This window comes from Myxocyprinus asiaticus, chromosome 25 (assembly GCF_019703515.2).
Source record: "Myxocyprinus asiaticus isolate MX2 ecotype Aquarium Trade chromosome 25, UBuf_Myxa_2, whole genome shotgun sequence".
Taxonomy (NCBI): domain Eukaryota; kingdom Metazoa; phylum Chordata; class Actinopteri; order Cypriniformes; family Catostomidae; genus Myxocyprinus; species Myxocyprinus asiaticus.
The window spans coordinates 34044120-34059810 of NC_059368.1; the positions used below are offsets into that span (position 1 = coordinate 34044120).

Below are 15691 nucleotides of genomic sequence, written 5' to 3' on the forward strand. Positions count from 1 at the left end.
CTGTAGTGCTCTGATTTTGGATCGGGTCCAGAGGGGTCAGTGAGTGAGGGCTTTGATCCAAATTTTTAGCTTTACCTCATAGACACCTACTGAGTGCTCCACCAGCAGAATAAATGTGACCTGAAGCCTATTTCCAGTCAAATTTATCAGCAGTGTAACCATTTTTTTTCTTCCTTTTTTATCAGATGATGTGCTATGAGTCAAAATATCTTTACGTAATACTATAGAATGATTAGAAATTAAGATTCATCTCAGTGTTACCTCTCAGCTATCATATTATAACTTTACATTAAGTATCTGTATATGTTTAAAATATTTAGATCCCATCCTATGTTTAATTTGCAAAAAAATGTGTAACTCTCTTAAGAACGCTTTAGAATTGATATGTATAATAGACCTACATGTATCTGTTTATTTGAGTAATTGGCTAAGTACGAAATAGTTCATAAAAAAACAATATCAATATTTGCATAAAAGTAAACTCTGTCCCAGCCACAAATGTCATTTAGAAACTGAAAGACATGATCTAATACAGTACTTTATAAATCTTTTTGCTGTGTGAGAAAATGCTATCCTTTTTGGTAATCTAGAACTTGAGAATTTTCCAGTAAATGTCGCTCCATGTAAAAATATGATACTATTGCTTCTGTATGTATATATATATATATATATATATATATATATATATATATATATATATATATATTTTTTTTTTTTTTTTTTTTTTTTTTTTTGTTCAGTACATAATTCATTGTCTGAATGGCAGACAGATTTTTGTTGAAATTAAATTTTGTGAACTGAGAAGAACGATGCAGTCCATCATTGACATTTAGAAGATAAAATTAAATATAAAAGATATGTGGAAAGTCACTAAAAGGGCTCTTTGCAACGTGATACGATGGAGACAGTAACTAGCTGGGAACCTGCAAGTGACGTGATCTCTTCTTGAATCAGATCAATTTATTTTCAATAAGGCGGGAGACACTTTCATTTCTTAGTGTTCACCTTTCTTGTCATTTAAAACTAATGATCGCAAATTGATTGCCAATTCTGTCTGGAGTTTTCCCTCCCACTGGATATACGCCCGCATAAAGCTGTCCCTTCACTGTTAGCCAGCCTCTGTTTAAATAACATGTCGCGTTTACAGTAACCTGGCCCTAATTAAAATGTATTGTCTGAAAGAGTGCAGTATCGGCACATTCTGTGCGTGGCAGTTGCCAGTGAGGGAATAGTTAATAAGCATTCCATCTTGAGTTTGAGAGAGAGAGAGAGAGAGAGAGAGAGAGAGAGAGAGAGAGAGAGAGAGAGAGAGAGAGAGAGAGAGAGAGAGAGACTACCCTAAAGAGTTGTATTCATAGTACACTAGGACAGCAATGGCAGAGTAAAATGAATAGGTGTGTGCACGCTCTTCTGAAAGCAGAGCGGCGGGAAGCGCGTGTCTTCATCACAGTGCTTCATTTGTATTAAATCGCGTCTTAACGCTCTCATAATGTGTATCAGCTCACTGCAATTACCGAATAAAAGCCAACTGGCCGAATCTCCCGAGGTTTCACTCGCGTGTATGCATTTTAACGACTTTAAAATAAAACCCACAGGTAGGCTAGAATTTTAAAGGGTGTCAGGAACTCTACAATGACATACATTATTTGTTCACTTCATTCATACGAGTATAGCCTACTGTATCAAGTCTATATGCGGATAAATGCAGTGGTATCGAGATTAACACACAAAGCAATCTACTCTTAAAATGTGATAAGCCAATTTAACCCTTGTGCATCAATAAACAAAATTTAGGACAAAAATGTCAGCGTCAAAAAACTGCCATAATAATATTATATATTAATATTATTTTCCACTTTCAATTAGTTATTTTTTTTTTTTTAACCAACATCAGTCCTGATGCATATATTTTCCATATACTAAATGCTAAGGGGAATTTTGGGGGGGATTATCACAGTCTGGGATATGTCAATGATTAGCAACAACATTTATTTTGATGCATTATTATTTTTTGTGCAGTGTCAGATTTAAAAAAAAAAAAAAAAAAATATATAAAAAAAATAAATAAAAAAAAAACCTCAGGACATTAGAGGACAAAAATGTCTGCGTCAAAAAACTGCCATAAAATTTTTATATATTAATGTTATTTTCCACTTTCACTGACTTAGGTTTTTGAACCAACATCAGTCCTGATCATAACTACCAAATATTCATTCATTTTCAGGATCTGAACCCTTTAAATGCAAACAGAAATAGGAAAAAAGCATATATTTGCTCCATAGGCTAAACATGAGAAAAATGGCACCATCTGGTGGAAAATATTAAAAATTTAAATTTTGAAGCCAGGGCTCCGGAATGAAAGCATAATATCATGGAATTCATGATTTTATGCTTTGGGCTCAAATATTGCAGTTTTAATGGGTTTCAATGGGGACATTTTTGTCCTTATGGTCCTGAGTTAACTATTTTGTGTACACAGTGTATTATAGATGTATTACAGGAACTGAGGTTGAAATATCAAAATTCCCTCAAAAATACACACCTCTGACAAAACGTATGCCGTTGACACAGCCAAAATTATCGAAAAATTTAAATGAAAAAGACAAAAATGTCCCGAAGGTCGCACAAGGGTTAAAACGTAAGTGTCATTCCACCCCTGCCTCTTTACTCAGGACAGTGTGGGAGGACCGACCGAAAAACTCAGTGCAAACCAGACACAGAGAGAGAGACAGAGAAGGGGAGAGTGAAAGAGGGAGAGAGAGAGACACACAGAGGTGTGTAGTAAACAGCTCATTACCAGCGCAGTTTTCTTCAGTAAACATCCCTTGGAGATAAATCGGCCAACTCTTGTTTTACGCTTTCACGAAGTATGATGATATGATACGTGATGACGTGGATGTATTTTTGCCTTGTTGGGGCGAGTTGACCGTTTCGAGTAACGACTACTGGAAAAAGTGGATGTTGTACATTTGAATTTGATGTGAATTAAAGGTTTTAACGAGAGCGAGAGCTGTGGGGAGAGGAAGAGAGCGAGCCGCTTCGGTTAAAAAGTACACGGACATTGAGCTCTCCATACGGGAGTCGGTATGCTGTCCGGACGCGCAGCGGGCGGAGAGGAGCTCGGAACCGAGTCGTTAAAACAGTATGTTACGGGAATGACGCTGGATCTTTACGCCTCTTCCATTCCACCGAGCGCATGAAGAGCAGGGAGAGATGGCTATTTGAAGTATTTGCTTTATTTCGGGTATGGATAAAATCATGTTTGATAAGGTAGGCTGATTTTGATGGAGACATTGCAGTTATTCTCTGCTGGATTAAGTCTACTTACCCATGTGAATCCAGGGATATGGAGGAATGACCTCCATATATTAAGTTAAAAGTGTTCATTTTGACATAAACGGCTACTCTTTGGTTGCTGTATAGATGCTTTAGATAGGTGCTTTGTATAGATGACGGGCATTCATCCGAAACTGTTCTGCTGTTTAATAATGGGCTTTTACTTATCCGCACACTATTTAAACTCATATGATGAGCCTTGTTCAGTCGTTACGAATATTTAAATTCTGATAGCATGTATATTTAGTTTTACACATAGTGGGATAACGAAAGCGGTTTATCTGGTCAAACATCACTGCGTGACATGGCACCGTTTCTCTTCTAGTTTGGCAAAGTACTCTGTGATCGTCTCACGGCTCCAAGTACCATCTAGTGATTATTCATTCACATCAACAGCCAGGTCGTTTGACATCATGATCCGCCGCGAAATGCAGTCTACGATACAAACCTTTCATTTAGTTATATATATATATATATATATATATATATATATATATGTTCTTGCTCACTCTGTTTGTCTTTTGGATGTGCTTTGGACAAGATACTTGCAGCATATAGTGGACTTGAGCGATTAACAATTAAAATTGTTGGAAAAAAACTCGTGGAACGGTTGTTCTTTACATTTTTTAATAGCATATGACTTTTTAGTGATTTCAAACAGATATTTGGTTTTGTAAGGTCCGAGCAGGTTTATTTTAGTCCTTTGTTTGTTGGGTTTTATTATTATTATTATTATTATTATTATTATTATTATTATTGCCTACTATTATTAGCCTATTATTATTTTACTTATTTAACCCACACTGCTACCACCATCTGGCACACCTTGTTTCTTGGTATGGATAAGTGTTTCTTGCCAGGCATTGATTCTCTTAACTCTGTTAACAAAGCTGGATGGGATATAGGCCACAATAGCAAATCTAATGCAAATGTGTTTGCTGAAGACTCCAGATGCCAAAAAGTGTGTTAATATATTTTATTTGCAATAAATAAATAAAATAAAGGATGGGGTTTGTCTGATTCTCTGATGCCTTACTAGGTAACGTCTGTGCAATACTGCTTTTTAGATGGTCTGCTACAACATTTACATTTTTGTGAAAATGACAGCTGTATAATGTCAGCCAAAAAGCCTGTTTTCTGTCCTCAGGTAAAAAATAAAAGTTTCTTTCAACCAGTCCTGATTAAAGGGCTGCAGCTGCCTTGCCCAGTTGTAAAAGAGTTGTTTTTTTATGAAAAACGATACACATGCAGCTTACTTTGAATTTTACATTTTAACTTATGCAGGTCACAGATTTGAATCACCTGGAAATGAAGCAATAAAATCTAAATAGTAGATTTGATATGAGTTGTGATTCTGAGACCTTTGTGAATGCAAAACGCTTTCACTGAGAGGAAAGCTTGCATTGATCATTTATTGCAGGTAGATGGGCTACAATATACCCCAGTCCCATTTAATATGACATGCAGCATTCGTCACACTGAGCTCTGAGAGGAAACTCCCACCCCCCACCCCCATACCCAACCACTCTCTTAACTCATTTGATTGTTTTTTCCCTTGAGCTATGCTCAATGAGGACATGAGTGTTCTGCGATGCACCATGAAGACACCATACGCCATATGCAATATTCATATGCAAAAGCAGTAATCATGCACTTTAAAAGACTTATAATGAACATTTCCTGCTGCATGATTATGCTTATGTCAGTGTGTTTTCTTTTGATTTTAGTTTTACATTGCTATTAGTACTTTTTGTTTTCTGAATTGTGAACTCAGTGGCTTCCATTCATGTATTTTCACATCTTAGCAATGCTTTTGAGAACTAATGGTTTAAAAGGGATAGTTCACCCAAAAGTGAAAATTCTCTAATCATTTACTCACCCTCATGGATATGTGTATGACTTTCTTTCTTCACCAGAATACAAATTAAGATTTTTAGAAGAATATCTCAGCTCTCTTGGACCATTGAATGCAAGTGAATGGTGGCCAGAACTTTGAAGCTCCTAAAATGACATAAAGGCAGCTTAAAAGTAATCCACTGACTCCAGTGGTTAAATTCTTGTCTTCAGAAGCAGTATTATAGGTGTGGGTGAGAAACAGATCAATACTTAAGACTTTTGTTTACCATAAAGCCTCCTCCCTACCCAGTAGGTGGCGATATGCACGAAGAATGCAAGTTGCCGAAAATAAAAATAGACAAATGTGAAAGTGGAAATTTATAGTAAAAATGGACTTACATATGATATCTTAAACCCGTAGTTTTTAAAGTTTTTAAACTCACATCCATCATATTGCTTCTTGAGACATTCATTTAACCACTGGAGTCAAATTGATTACTTTTATGAACCCACAGAGCTGAGATATTTTTCTATAAAAAAAAATGTTTTGTGTTCTGCAGAAGAAAGAAAGTCAGACACATCTAGGATGGCAAGAGGTTAAGTAAATGATTAGAGAATTTTCATTTTTTTGGTGAACTGTCTTTAAGAGTGTTTGTTTCAAGTTTTGTAAGATTTGTTATGATTGTAATTCTAGTGTGTCTTATTTAGTCAGATGAATGTATGGAGGCTTTGGCCTGGTACGCTGCAACTTTTTGTATTCTAATTCCCCCTTTTTTTTTTTTTTTTTTTTTCTTTTTTTTTTTAACAGGTCTCTGGACCCAAATGTCGCATCTTCCGGAAGCAGCTTGTGCTGGGGCCCATCAGCACTTGACAGCAGGCTGGGAGTTGGCCAGTGTGGCTCTGTGCTTCAGCACACTCTCAGTCTCATGCTGCTTGGGCCCAACACTGAATGGCTTAAGTGAGAAAACCCATGCACTCCAATGAGACCACCTCTCCAGAGATGGACTAGAAATTATCATTGGATTACTCCTTAAATTCCTGGTTTATCTGTGAACTGCACATTCTGATAATCTTTCAGAGGACATCATTTTGCTGGATTTGTGAAAATTTCATTTTACTCCCTGAGGTCTTCGATTTTGTCTTTTCTCGCCATTTCCTTTCCCTCCCTCTCTTTTTCATTATGGAGTTTCAAGCTGGATTTTGGAGTAATGATTGGACTTCATTTCTTCGCTTTTGGTTGACAGTGTTGTTGAGCTTGCATGTGCAGATCAGCCCTGTCTCCTCCTGTCCTGAGGAGTGCCGCTGCGATAAAACATTTGTTTATTGTAATGAGAGGAGCCTAACATCTGTGCCTCTAGGGGTGCAAGAGGGATATAAGACCCTCTTCCTCCACAACAACCAGATCAACAATGCTGGTTTTCCGGTGGAGCTACACAGTGTTGCCTCTGTAGATACTGTTCACCTCTATGGGAACCAGCTGGATGAATTTCCCCTTAACCTTCCCAGGAATGTTCGAGTGCTACACCTCCAGGAAAACAACATCCAGACTATCTCCAGGGCTGCACTAGCCCAGCTACACATGCTGGAGGAACTCCACCTGGATGACAACTCCATCTCCACTGTAGGAGTAGAGGAGGGGGCTTTCAGTGAGGCTGTCAGCCTCAAGCTTCTTTTCCTCACCAAAAACCACCTGAGCAGCATTCCTATCGGATTACCGGCAGATCTCAAGGAGCTGCGATTGGATGAGAATCGCATTGCCGTCATTGACGAGGATGCCTTCCAGAATGTCACCACCCTGCAGCGACTGTTGCTGGATGGGAACCTTCTGGAGGATGAGGCCATAGCTCCTGGGACCTTCCATGATCTGGTGAACCTCAGAGAGCTGTCCCTGGCACGCAACTCACTCACCACTCCACCACCATTGCTCCCTGATGCATCCCTGACCAAACTCAACCTGCAGGAGAATCAGATTGATAACATTGAAGTGACAGCCTTTTCTGGGCTCAGCAAACTGGAGAGATTGGATATCTCCAGCAACCAGCTTCAATTTCTTTCACCGGGTGTCTTTGACGGTTTGAGAAACCTTAGGTCCCTTAATGTGAGGAACAACCTCTGGCGATGTGATTGCAGCATTAAGTGGGTCATTGCATGGCTCAGGTCTCTGCCATCTGCGATAAATGTCCGTGGATTCACATGCCATAGTCCGGAGCGGGTGCGTGGCATGGTAATTCGAGAACTCACCTTAGATGCCATTGACTGCCCTGTGGGCACAGTGTTGCATCCCTGGCCAACCCATTCATACCCATCCACATTTACACCTCGTAAAACCACCACCATCACCACTACCATCCCCAGAACCACCCACTTCACCACCATTTCATCCACTGCTTTTTACTCCCCCTCAGCCAACCCCACACCCCCAGTGCCACATTTCCCTCCCGGGCCCCTACCTCCCTATGAAGACCCCTTGAAAATCTCCTTTCATGTTGTTAATTCTACCTGCATTGACATGAGTTGGGAATCTTACTTTACTGTGATGGCTTACAAAGTGACATGGGTCAAGATGGGTCAGAAATTAATGAGTGACATCACTCGAGAAAGAACCGTCCCAGGATACCAGCGAAGGCTCAGCCTGACGAATTTGGAGCCCAGGTCTCTCTATCGCATTTGTGTGTATGTTCTGGATACTCTTAACACTTACAGACCAGGGGAGGATACTATCTGTTCCGAGGCTAAGACCAAGTCCATATCCACATACTCTGAATCGGAGCAGGCTGCCCAGCAAGACAACACCTCTACACTCTTATTGGCTGGAGTGATAGGTGGGGCAGTGTTGGTGGTCTTAGTGACACTTCTGAGTTTGTTTTGCTGGCACATGCACAAGAAAAGCAGGTCATCGTCATCCAAATGGAAATATAATCGTGGCAGGAGAAAAGATGACTACTGTGAGGCTGGCACCAAAAAAGATAACTCCATCCTAGAAATGACTGAAACGAGCTTTCAGATAGTGTCGCTTAACAACGAGCAGCTTTTAAAGGGGGACTTCAGAATTCAGCCCATCTACACACCTAATGGAGGAATTGGCCTCAGAGATTGTCACCTTAGTAACAATAGCATAGGTTACTGCAAGAGCAGTAACATTCCCAGTGTGGACTTCTGCCACACATGATGCTCTTTAATGGATGCTACAACTATTTGTTGAATGAAAAATTTAGTTCAGTATACTGTACAATACAAACACACACACACACACACACACACACACACACACACACATATATATATATTTCCAGGTGCAGTTAACATGGTAATTTATACTGTGGACAAGTATGTGGAATTCTGCTATATTTTCTATTCTTAGTAAATATGAAATGGTTTTGTAATTTGTTAGGCTCAAAGTGCTTTGGCTTAAGGACGCTGCAGTTATTTTATATAATCAAATAATGCTGGCTACCTGCTGCATATGCAGTGCACAGGCTTGCCTCATGACCACTTTCAGATCCTGAATATTTTGCCAACCACAGAACCAAAATATGCCCTTTGTGCTGAAATACGGCTACCCTTTCACACAACAGTAGTTAAGATAACAGTGGTCAGGAAATCCAAATACAGCTGATTAAGCTGCAGTAGAAAAAAACAATCTGAGTTTTCATTCTTTTAAATTTTTTAATTGAAGTGCAATTTCTTAATGCAGCAGAGAGCATGAGCAGTCATTCAGTAAATGAGCTTTTGTGGAAATCACATTTGAAGGGAAAAGGGACCACTCTTCAACACCCTGCAGTTTCTCACAGGGAGAGGCCAACAACAATAAATGCGATAGGGAGATGACCAGAAGGGTTCCTGTGCAAGCGTTTTCCATGGCATGTATATGTATATGTATGTATGTGTATATATATATATATATATATATATATATATATAACTTTTTGTCCATCAGGGGGCAGCTTGTTTCAGCCCATACAGCAGAATTCATAGCACTTTAATATTATTCATTTTCATGGTTTTTCTCCTGCTAATTTACAACCCAAACATAAATTGCTAATAAGAGGTAATGTAATTAGGTAAATCCCAGTGGTAAACAAGTAATATCCTGTTAGAGCTCTTTAACCTCCATATAGTTTTTTGGTTTTTTTAAAAATTTTTTTTGCTTTAATTATGATTCATTAAACACACGGTGATGAAAAAACAACAGCTTTAACTCTTCTGTTTTGTTTGGCATCAAAAAGACCCAGTAGAGTACAGTAAATATACAGCGTACCTGCATTTGATTATATACATAAATATTACCATAGGCTTGTTTTTTACACTAAACAAGCTTTTTCAAATAGCTTTTCATCTGGAAAGATTGCCACCAGAAATTCTCTACTGTACATTTTTAGTAAAAAAGATAATATGTATCTGTTGAAACAAATACAGAATCATGTTTTATTATTATTATTATTATTATAAAAAAAAAAATCAGACTATAAATGTCTGTCTGGCAGACAAATAAATAAATAAAAATTTAAATTCGAGAAAATCCCATAGACTTCTTTTTAAATTAAATATAGGTATCAGGATGGCATAGAGACTTTAGGATGGTCTTTGTTGACTTGGACCGTCTAGCAACCATTTAGTAATGCCCTAGCAGTGGCCTTGTAATTACCCAACATTGGATACATATTAACAAGCATGATTAAAATTATATATATTAAACTTATTCATTTTTGTGGAATATCTAAAGCCATTTTGACCTAAAAACACTTTTAACACTTAAAAGGGTCAAAATGACCCGAACATAACAGGAGGGTACAGTCTGTGTATTTCCTTTTTATATATTCTAATTGCTCTTTTAAAATATTTTCTGTGATTTACAAATTAGGCCAGGACATTACATAGAGCTCTCTGACCATGCTCTGAAATGAATGTTTTCAGGAACCTTATATAGTGACAGTATGTCCTGGACATCAAATCAGGAGGGATGATGAATGGCTGATTTAAACAAAAGCCGTTTTTTCACAGAGAAGAACTGGCACATGCCTGGTTTTGTCTTTGAAAGAGTTTCAGATCCTTGCATGAGTGCAATTAGGACTATTTTTTTAATGGCGAATCAGTTTTCCAGGACAGAGATCTGAGTTTGGAATGCAAGCTTGCTGTGGAGAAGTATTTATCATGCACTGGTACTCATCGACATTATTTGCTTTGACAACATTTTATTTTGTGGGTCGAGTTCAAACCCCCACTTTATAATCCCTGGTCCAAGAAAGGGAGAAAATATGCAGAGGTTATTTTCGCTTGGCAGGAGGATTCGGGTTGGAAAGGGGGGTCCTAATTAACAGTTAACCCTTCATTGCTCTCTGGTTTGGCACTAAAATTAGACTAGATGGCTGGATACTTGTTTACATCCAAAAAGCTCTTGCCATTACATGACATCAAATGGGATATTTAGTTTGTATGACTAACATGTCTGTATTTGAATAGTACATTGATGAGCTTGAAGCTTGCACAGGTTACAAAAGTGTTGTTTCCGTGGCACAAATAAAATGCTCTCTAAAAAGAAAAAAAGAAAAAGAGGGCTACTGCACTTCTCTGGGCATGAAAGTATTTCTCCAACATGCTGTTCCGACCACCCCGTCCTTGCTTTCCTTGAAATCTGGAACATCCTTGGGATCCATTTCTCAACTGAAGGCTTTTAACTGATTTTGTATTCACTTGGCAATTCATTTCAAATCCTGTGGCCACCCGTAAGTCTTTTTAACAGACTTCCTCCACACAGTCTGAAGTCCAGTGTGGTTTTCAAGCTCAGGTTCCCCAAGAGGAGGTGGTTGTGGTGGCGAAGACCCGAATAAATAGCTGTGAAGTTAACCCATTAGTGAGATAAATCTTTACCGATCCTCTCATATGCCACGTTACACTACATCATTCCCTCTTCTGATGTCCTCAGAGCTTGTGTAGAGGGTGTTTTTGCTGGGCTGTCACCAAAACCAGAAATGTTTCATACTACACATGAACAGTTTTATCTGTTGCCTTACTGTAATTTAGCAGTATATCTTAATCTGGTTCAGTTGAAGGATTGGACATCACTTAAACAGAGATCTGTGGATTACAGAAATAGTCAACAATTGTGAAGTCAGGGTTGAATGCAAAGCACATGTTTTGAAAGGCGATTGCAAACGACATATTGACAGACATCAATAGATGACATTGCTAAGAAGCCAAGATCTGTCCTCCAGACAAGAATGGCATGTTATGATTCAGTGTGACTCATTGCCTCGCTCGTGTGGCTTACATTGTTCTTTATTTTCTATGGATGAGCTGAAAATCACAGTAGCAGCCCTGTAGTCAGATGGATGTATTACACAAAAGGGACTGAGAGCAGTGGCTTGTGTCCGTAATCCTACCCAACAGTCAATCCGTTTCTTTGAAAAAGCACATTGATTTGGTTTGGAATAATTACTCTAAATGACTGTGAGGTCAGTCTGAAAAAAGCACTACCACAAATGTGGCTGAATATGTCTCGGATCTGTGTGTGTCCATTTCATTATTTTATTTTTTCAAAAGTTGTTCGCCTGTGTGATGTGGTAATCTATAATTAAACCTTATTTAATACAGATCTCAATTTATTGGTTGACATAATGGTGTTACATTAGGAAAAAGCTACATTTAGCTGATATATGTTAATGAATGGATTGTTCAAAACCTTACCAAATTGCTTGGTGAGTGACTGTTCATTCAAATGGCAACCTGAAAACCACAACACATTGAATAAAATTCATGTGTTTTAATATTCTGGGTGTGTTTTCTTCAGAATGAGAATGGGAAGTGATTTTACACTCTCATGCTACAGTTTGTTGGTCAGCAGACTGGGTTTTGCAGTAGAATCTGTTGGGAACCAAAGTAACTTTTAATTGCTACATTTAATTGTCTTCTGTTTGTTTCCACTACTAAATTGTTGGTGTTGTCCCATGTATGTGCCTTGAAATTAACTTACAATGTAAAGTCCTTGTTTTTGCACAAGTTGTAAATAGAGAAACTGAACTTTTTGAAAATAATAATAAAAAATAAATAATTAAAAAAAAATATAAGAATTGACCAGTGATTTTGTCCATTATAGCAAAATTGCATTTTTCTTTTAGTGTATTTTTCATGATGTGTGATCCATTCATTAAATGAATAGTTCACCAAAAAATTAAAAATCCCCCATCATTCACACCCCCATGCCATTCCAGATGTGTCTGACTTTCTTTCTTCTGCAGAACACAAACAAGAATATCACAGCTCTGTAGGTCCATATAATGCAAGTGAATGGTGACCAGAACTTTGAAGCTCCAAAAAGCTAACAGGTAGAATAAAATGAATCCATACAACTCAAGTTCTCACCCAATATTGATTAGATCACTTCAGAAGACATGGATTAAACCACGGAAGTGTTATGGATTACTTTTATGCTGCCTTTTTGTTCTTTTTGGATAATAATTGGATAATAAAAAAAAAGATAATTATTTAGTTTAATATGAAAATTTTCATTCATACATGGTTGCTACATTTTAGTTCTAATTGTTAAAGTTCTATACAAAAAGCTGATGTTTCTAAGAAGCTCAGTTGATATGCTTTCTTTCAAATGATATCGCATATTCTTAAACACACACACACACACACACACACACACCTTCTACCTAACATCTTTTGTTATATAGTAAGAAAGAAAGTCATATGGGTTTCATGAGGGTGAATAAATTATAAATTATGATGATCACTTCTGGCTGAACTAAATCTTTAAAGTATATATATATATATCTTTATAGGAAGAATGTATCCTTCACCAACACTTTGTTCCATTTTTAAATGATAAAAGGTTGCCATTGGAGTCGTATACCAGCACAGTCAGCAGACAGTACACTTCTGATACTCCTGACTTTATTGAACATGGTCACAATTATTATTATGCAGACCAAGAGACACCATCGATCATGCATGATTGTCCTCCTTTAGTAGGGATCCCTACATGAACGGTTTGGATGCAGTTTTATCAGAACCTGAAGAAGGAATACATGTTTATAATTTATCCAGAGGACAAAAAAGGTAATGAATCTGCTGAACAACAAATTTACATAAGCTCAGCCCCGTTGATATAAGAGAAACCATACACAAATAATAAAAACTCAGCACCAACCAAATCCTTTAAAATTCTCATTTCATGAAGCTGCAAAGTCTGAATAACTTATTTCTTGTAACAATGAAAGATCTCTGGGTTATGTAGCACATTAAAATGCAAGTCAGTAGTTCTAGCACTTGTCATGTCTGTTCTGTTGTTTGTTTAATTGTATCACAATTTTGAAATACATTGCAGTGTTTGTGTGTGGCACTGTTACAGTAGCCCCACAAATGCATAGTAATATGTAGTTTTATTTCAAATAAGCTGATAAACATGCTTTGAGCAAGTTTCTTTCTCGCTTAAACAGTTTTTTTTTCCATCCTCTTTTATTTGTCAACCCTTTTATTTGTTCTCCCCAGAATGAGAATGTCTACAAAATAGATGCATGTTTTTCCCCACAATACAAAATTGTATGATTTTTTTTTTCTTTTTTTTTTATTTACATTTTTTTTATATAGTTGTCTAAAAAACAGTTTTCCCAGAATCCCACAGTGACAAACAAGTGTTTAACTGATGCATGTTTGTATGTCTCTCCCCACATTTCTTTAAATTCTCCATCTCTCATTTTAGAGCTGGTAAATTTGGAAACATTGTGAAAAACACAGAACAAAAGGTCATGAAAAATGAGATTGGCCTACATGAAATAAGGTTGTGTGAAAAAAGATGAGGATATGTAGGGTAAAACGGAGCTAAAGTCTCTGCGGGGTAAAAGGCTCCATTGATTTTATTTTCTCCCAAAACACTAAATAGCAACAAAAACTAGCACAGTCATTTTCTAAACACCTGTTTGTCACTATGCACTGCAAAATTTTCCTGATTCTTGAGTTCATTGTGTGTGGTGTCTAAAGGTTGATTTTGAGGCAATTTCATCTAATTAATATTTTTTAAAATGTTGCAAATTTATGTAGCTAATGAAAATCCCTGAAATTAACACATTTCTTTTGAGACAAAATACTTATTTATCATTTTCAGTTTTGTTTAAGGTCAGTAAATCAAACATTTATAAATAAATGTCCAGTAAGTGAAATGATACTGTTCGGGGTAAAAAAAACCCACGTTGCAGCTGGTAAAGACCCTATTAAACACATTGTTTTTTTGTTTTTTTAAAGTGGGGCAAATAGATTTGTTATGAAAAATGTTTAAAGTGGGCTCACATTGACTTATACAATCGTAATAGAGATTCGTTTGTTTATAGAATACTTTAAATAACATGCCAAATGTTAAAAATTCACAGTAAATGGTTGACTTTTTTCTGAAGTAGTTATTCTGAGTAAGCATCATCTTAATTGTTACTCAAAAAATGCATCTTGGTGTCTCAAAATTATTAGCATAAGTTAACAAATTTTGCACTATAACTGTTGCCCCTATATCTTTAAATACACTTTAAAATTTGTGACCATGAAAAAATAAACATTTCCTTAAGGGGTGCTTTTAGCCTCATTGTACCCTACATTATACATATATATATATATATATATATATATATATATATATATATATATATATATATATATATATATATATATATATATAAATAAGTATATGTATATATATATATATATATATATATATATATATATATATATATATATATATATATATATATATATATATATATATATATATATATATATATATATATATACAAAAAACATTTACATTTATGAGCTATGATTTAGGTAAACAAATGATTATGGGGAAATAGAACTACATAAAATTGCCTGTATTTGGTTTAGTTTAGCCTTCTAAGGACTGGTAGCTGAGATAAGAAATATGAGGCATTAAAATGTGGTGTAATAATTTAACTGTTAATTTAAAAAAAAAAAAAAAAAAAAAAAGGTCAACAGATTTTATTAGTATTTTGCTGATTTGCTGATGAAGGGACAAACTCTGTTCTGAATCGTAGTTTTTATTTTATTTTTTTAATACAAAAATAATTTGAAATGGATATATCTGTAGAAAAAGGTGTCAGCTAACGAACTATGTAAGGGAAATGCCTTTTTTTTTCTCCTGAAAACTGACATTTATTTACTTCATAAATTACATCTTACTGTAATGTGAGCCAACTCTGTCAACTCCACTGCCTCTATAACCTAAACTAAAATGCCAAATTTATTCCACAGTTCTTAACAAAAATTATTCCAATGGGATGACGGTGTTGACATGTTGAAGCTGTGACCGCAGAGACATAAACATATATAAGATATATCAAATATAAAATTTAAAACGTACATAATATATCATTTCTTTTCTATTTCATATATAAATTCTTTGATATATAAAATATAAAACTTAACAGACCACGTGTCCTACTGTTGCACCCACCATGAGCAGGAGGTGGGAAAGGGGTACTCAAAGTTATAGCTGACCATCACATTGTCTGAA

At 36.4% G+C, this 15691-nt stretch overlaps 1 protein-coding gene across 1 annotated transcript; it reads left to right on the forward strand.

Annotated features, from left to right (window-relative positions):
• The first annotated feature begins 2761 nt into the window (after positions 1 to 2761).
• Positions 2762 to 12184, forward strand: flrt2 (fibronectin leucine rich transmembrane protein 2). Its single transcript, XM_051655476.1, has 2 exons — positions 2762 to 3270; positions 5981 to 12184. The coding sequence occupies exon 2, from the start codon at positions 6353 to 6355 to the stop codon at positions 8339 to 8341; it is 1989 nt and encodes a 662-aa protein (XP_051511436.1). The 5' UTR covers positions 2762 to 3270; positions 5981 to 6352; the 3' UTR covers positions 8342 to 12184.
• Positions 12185 to 15691: the final 3507 nt, after the last annotated feature.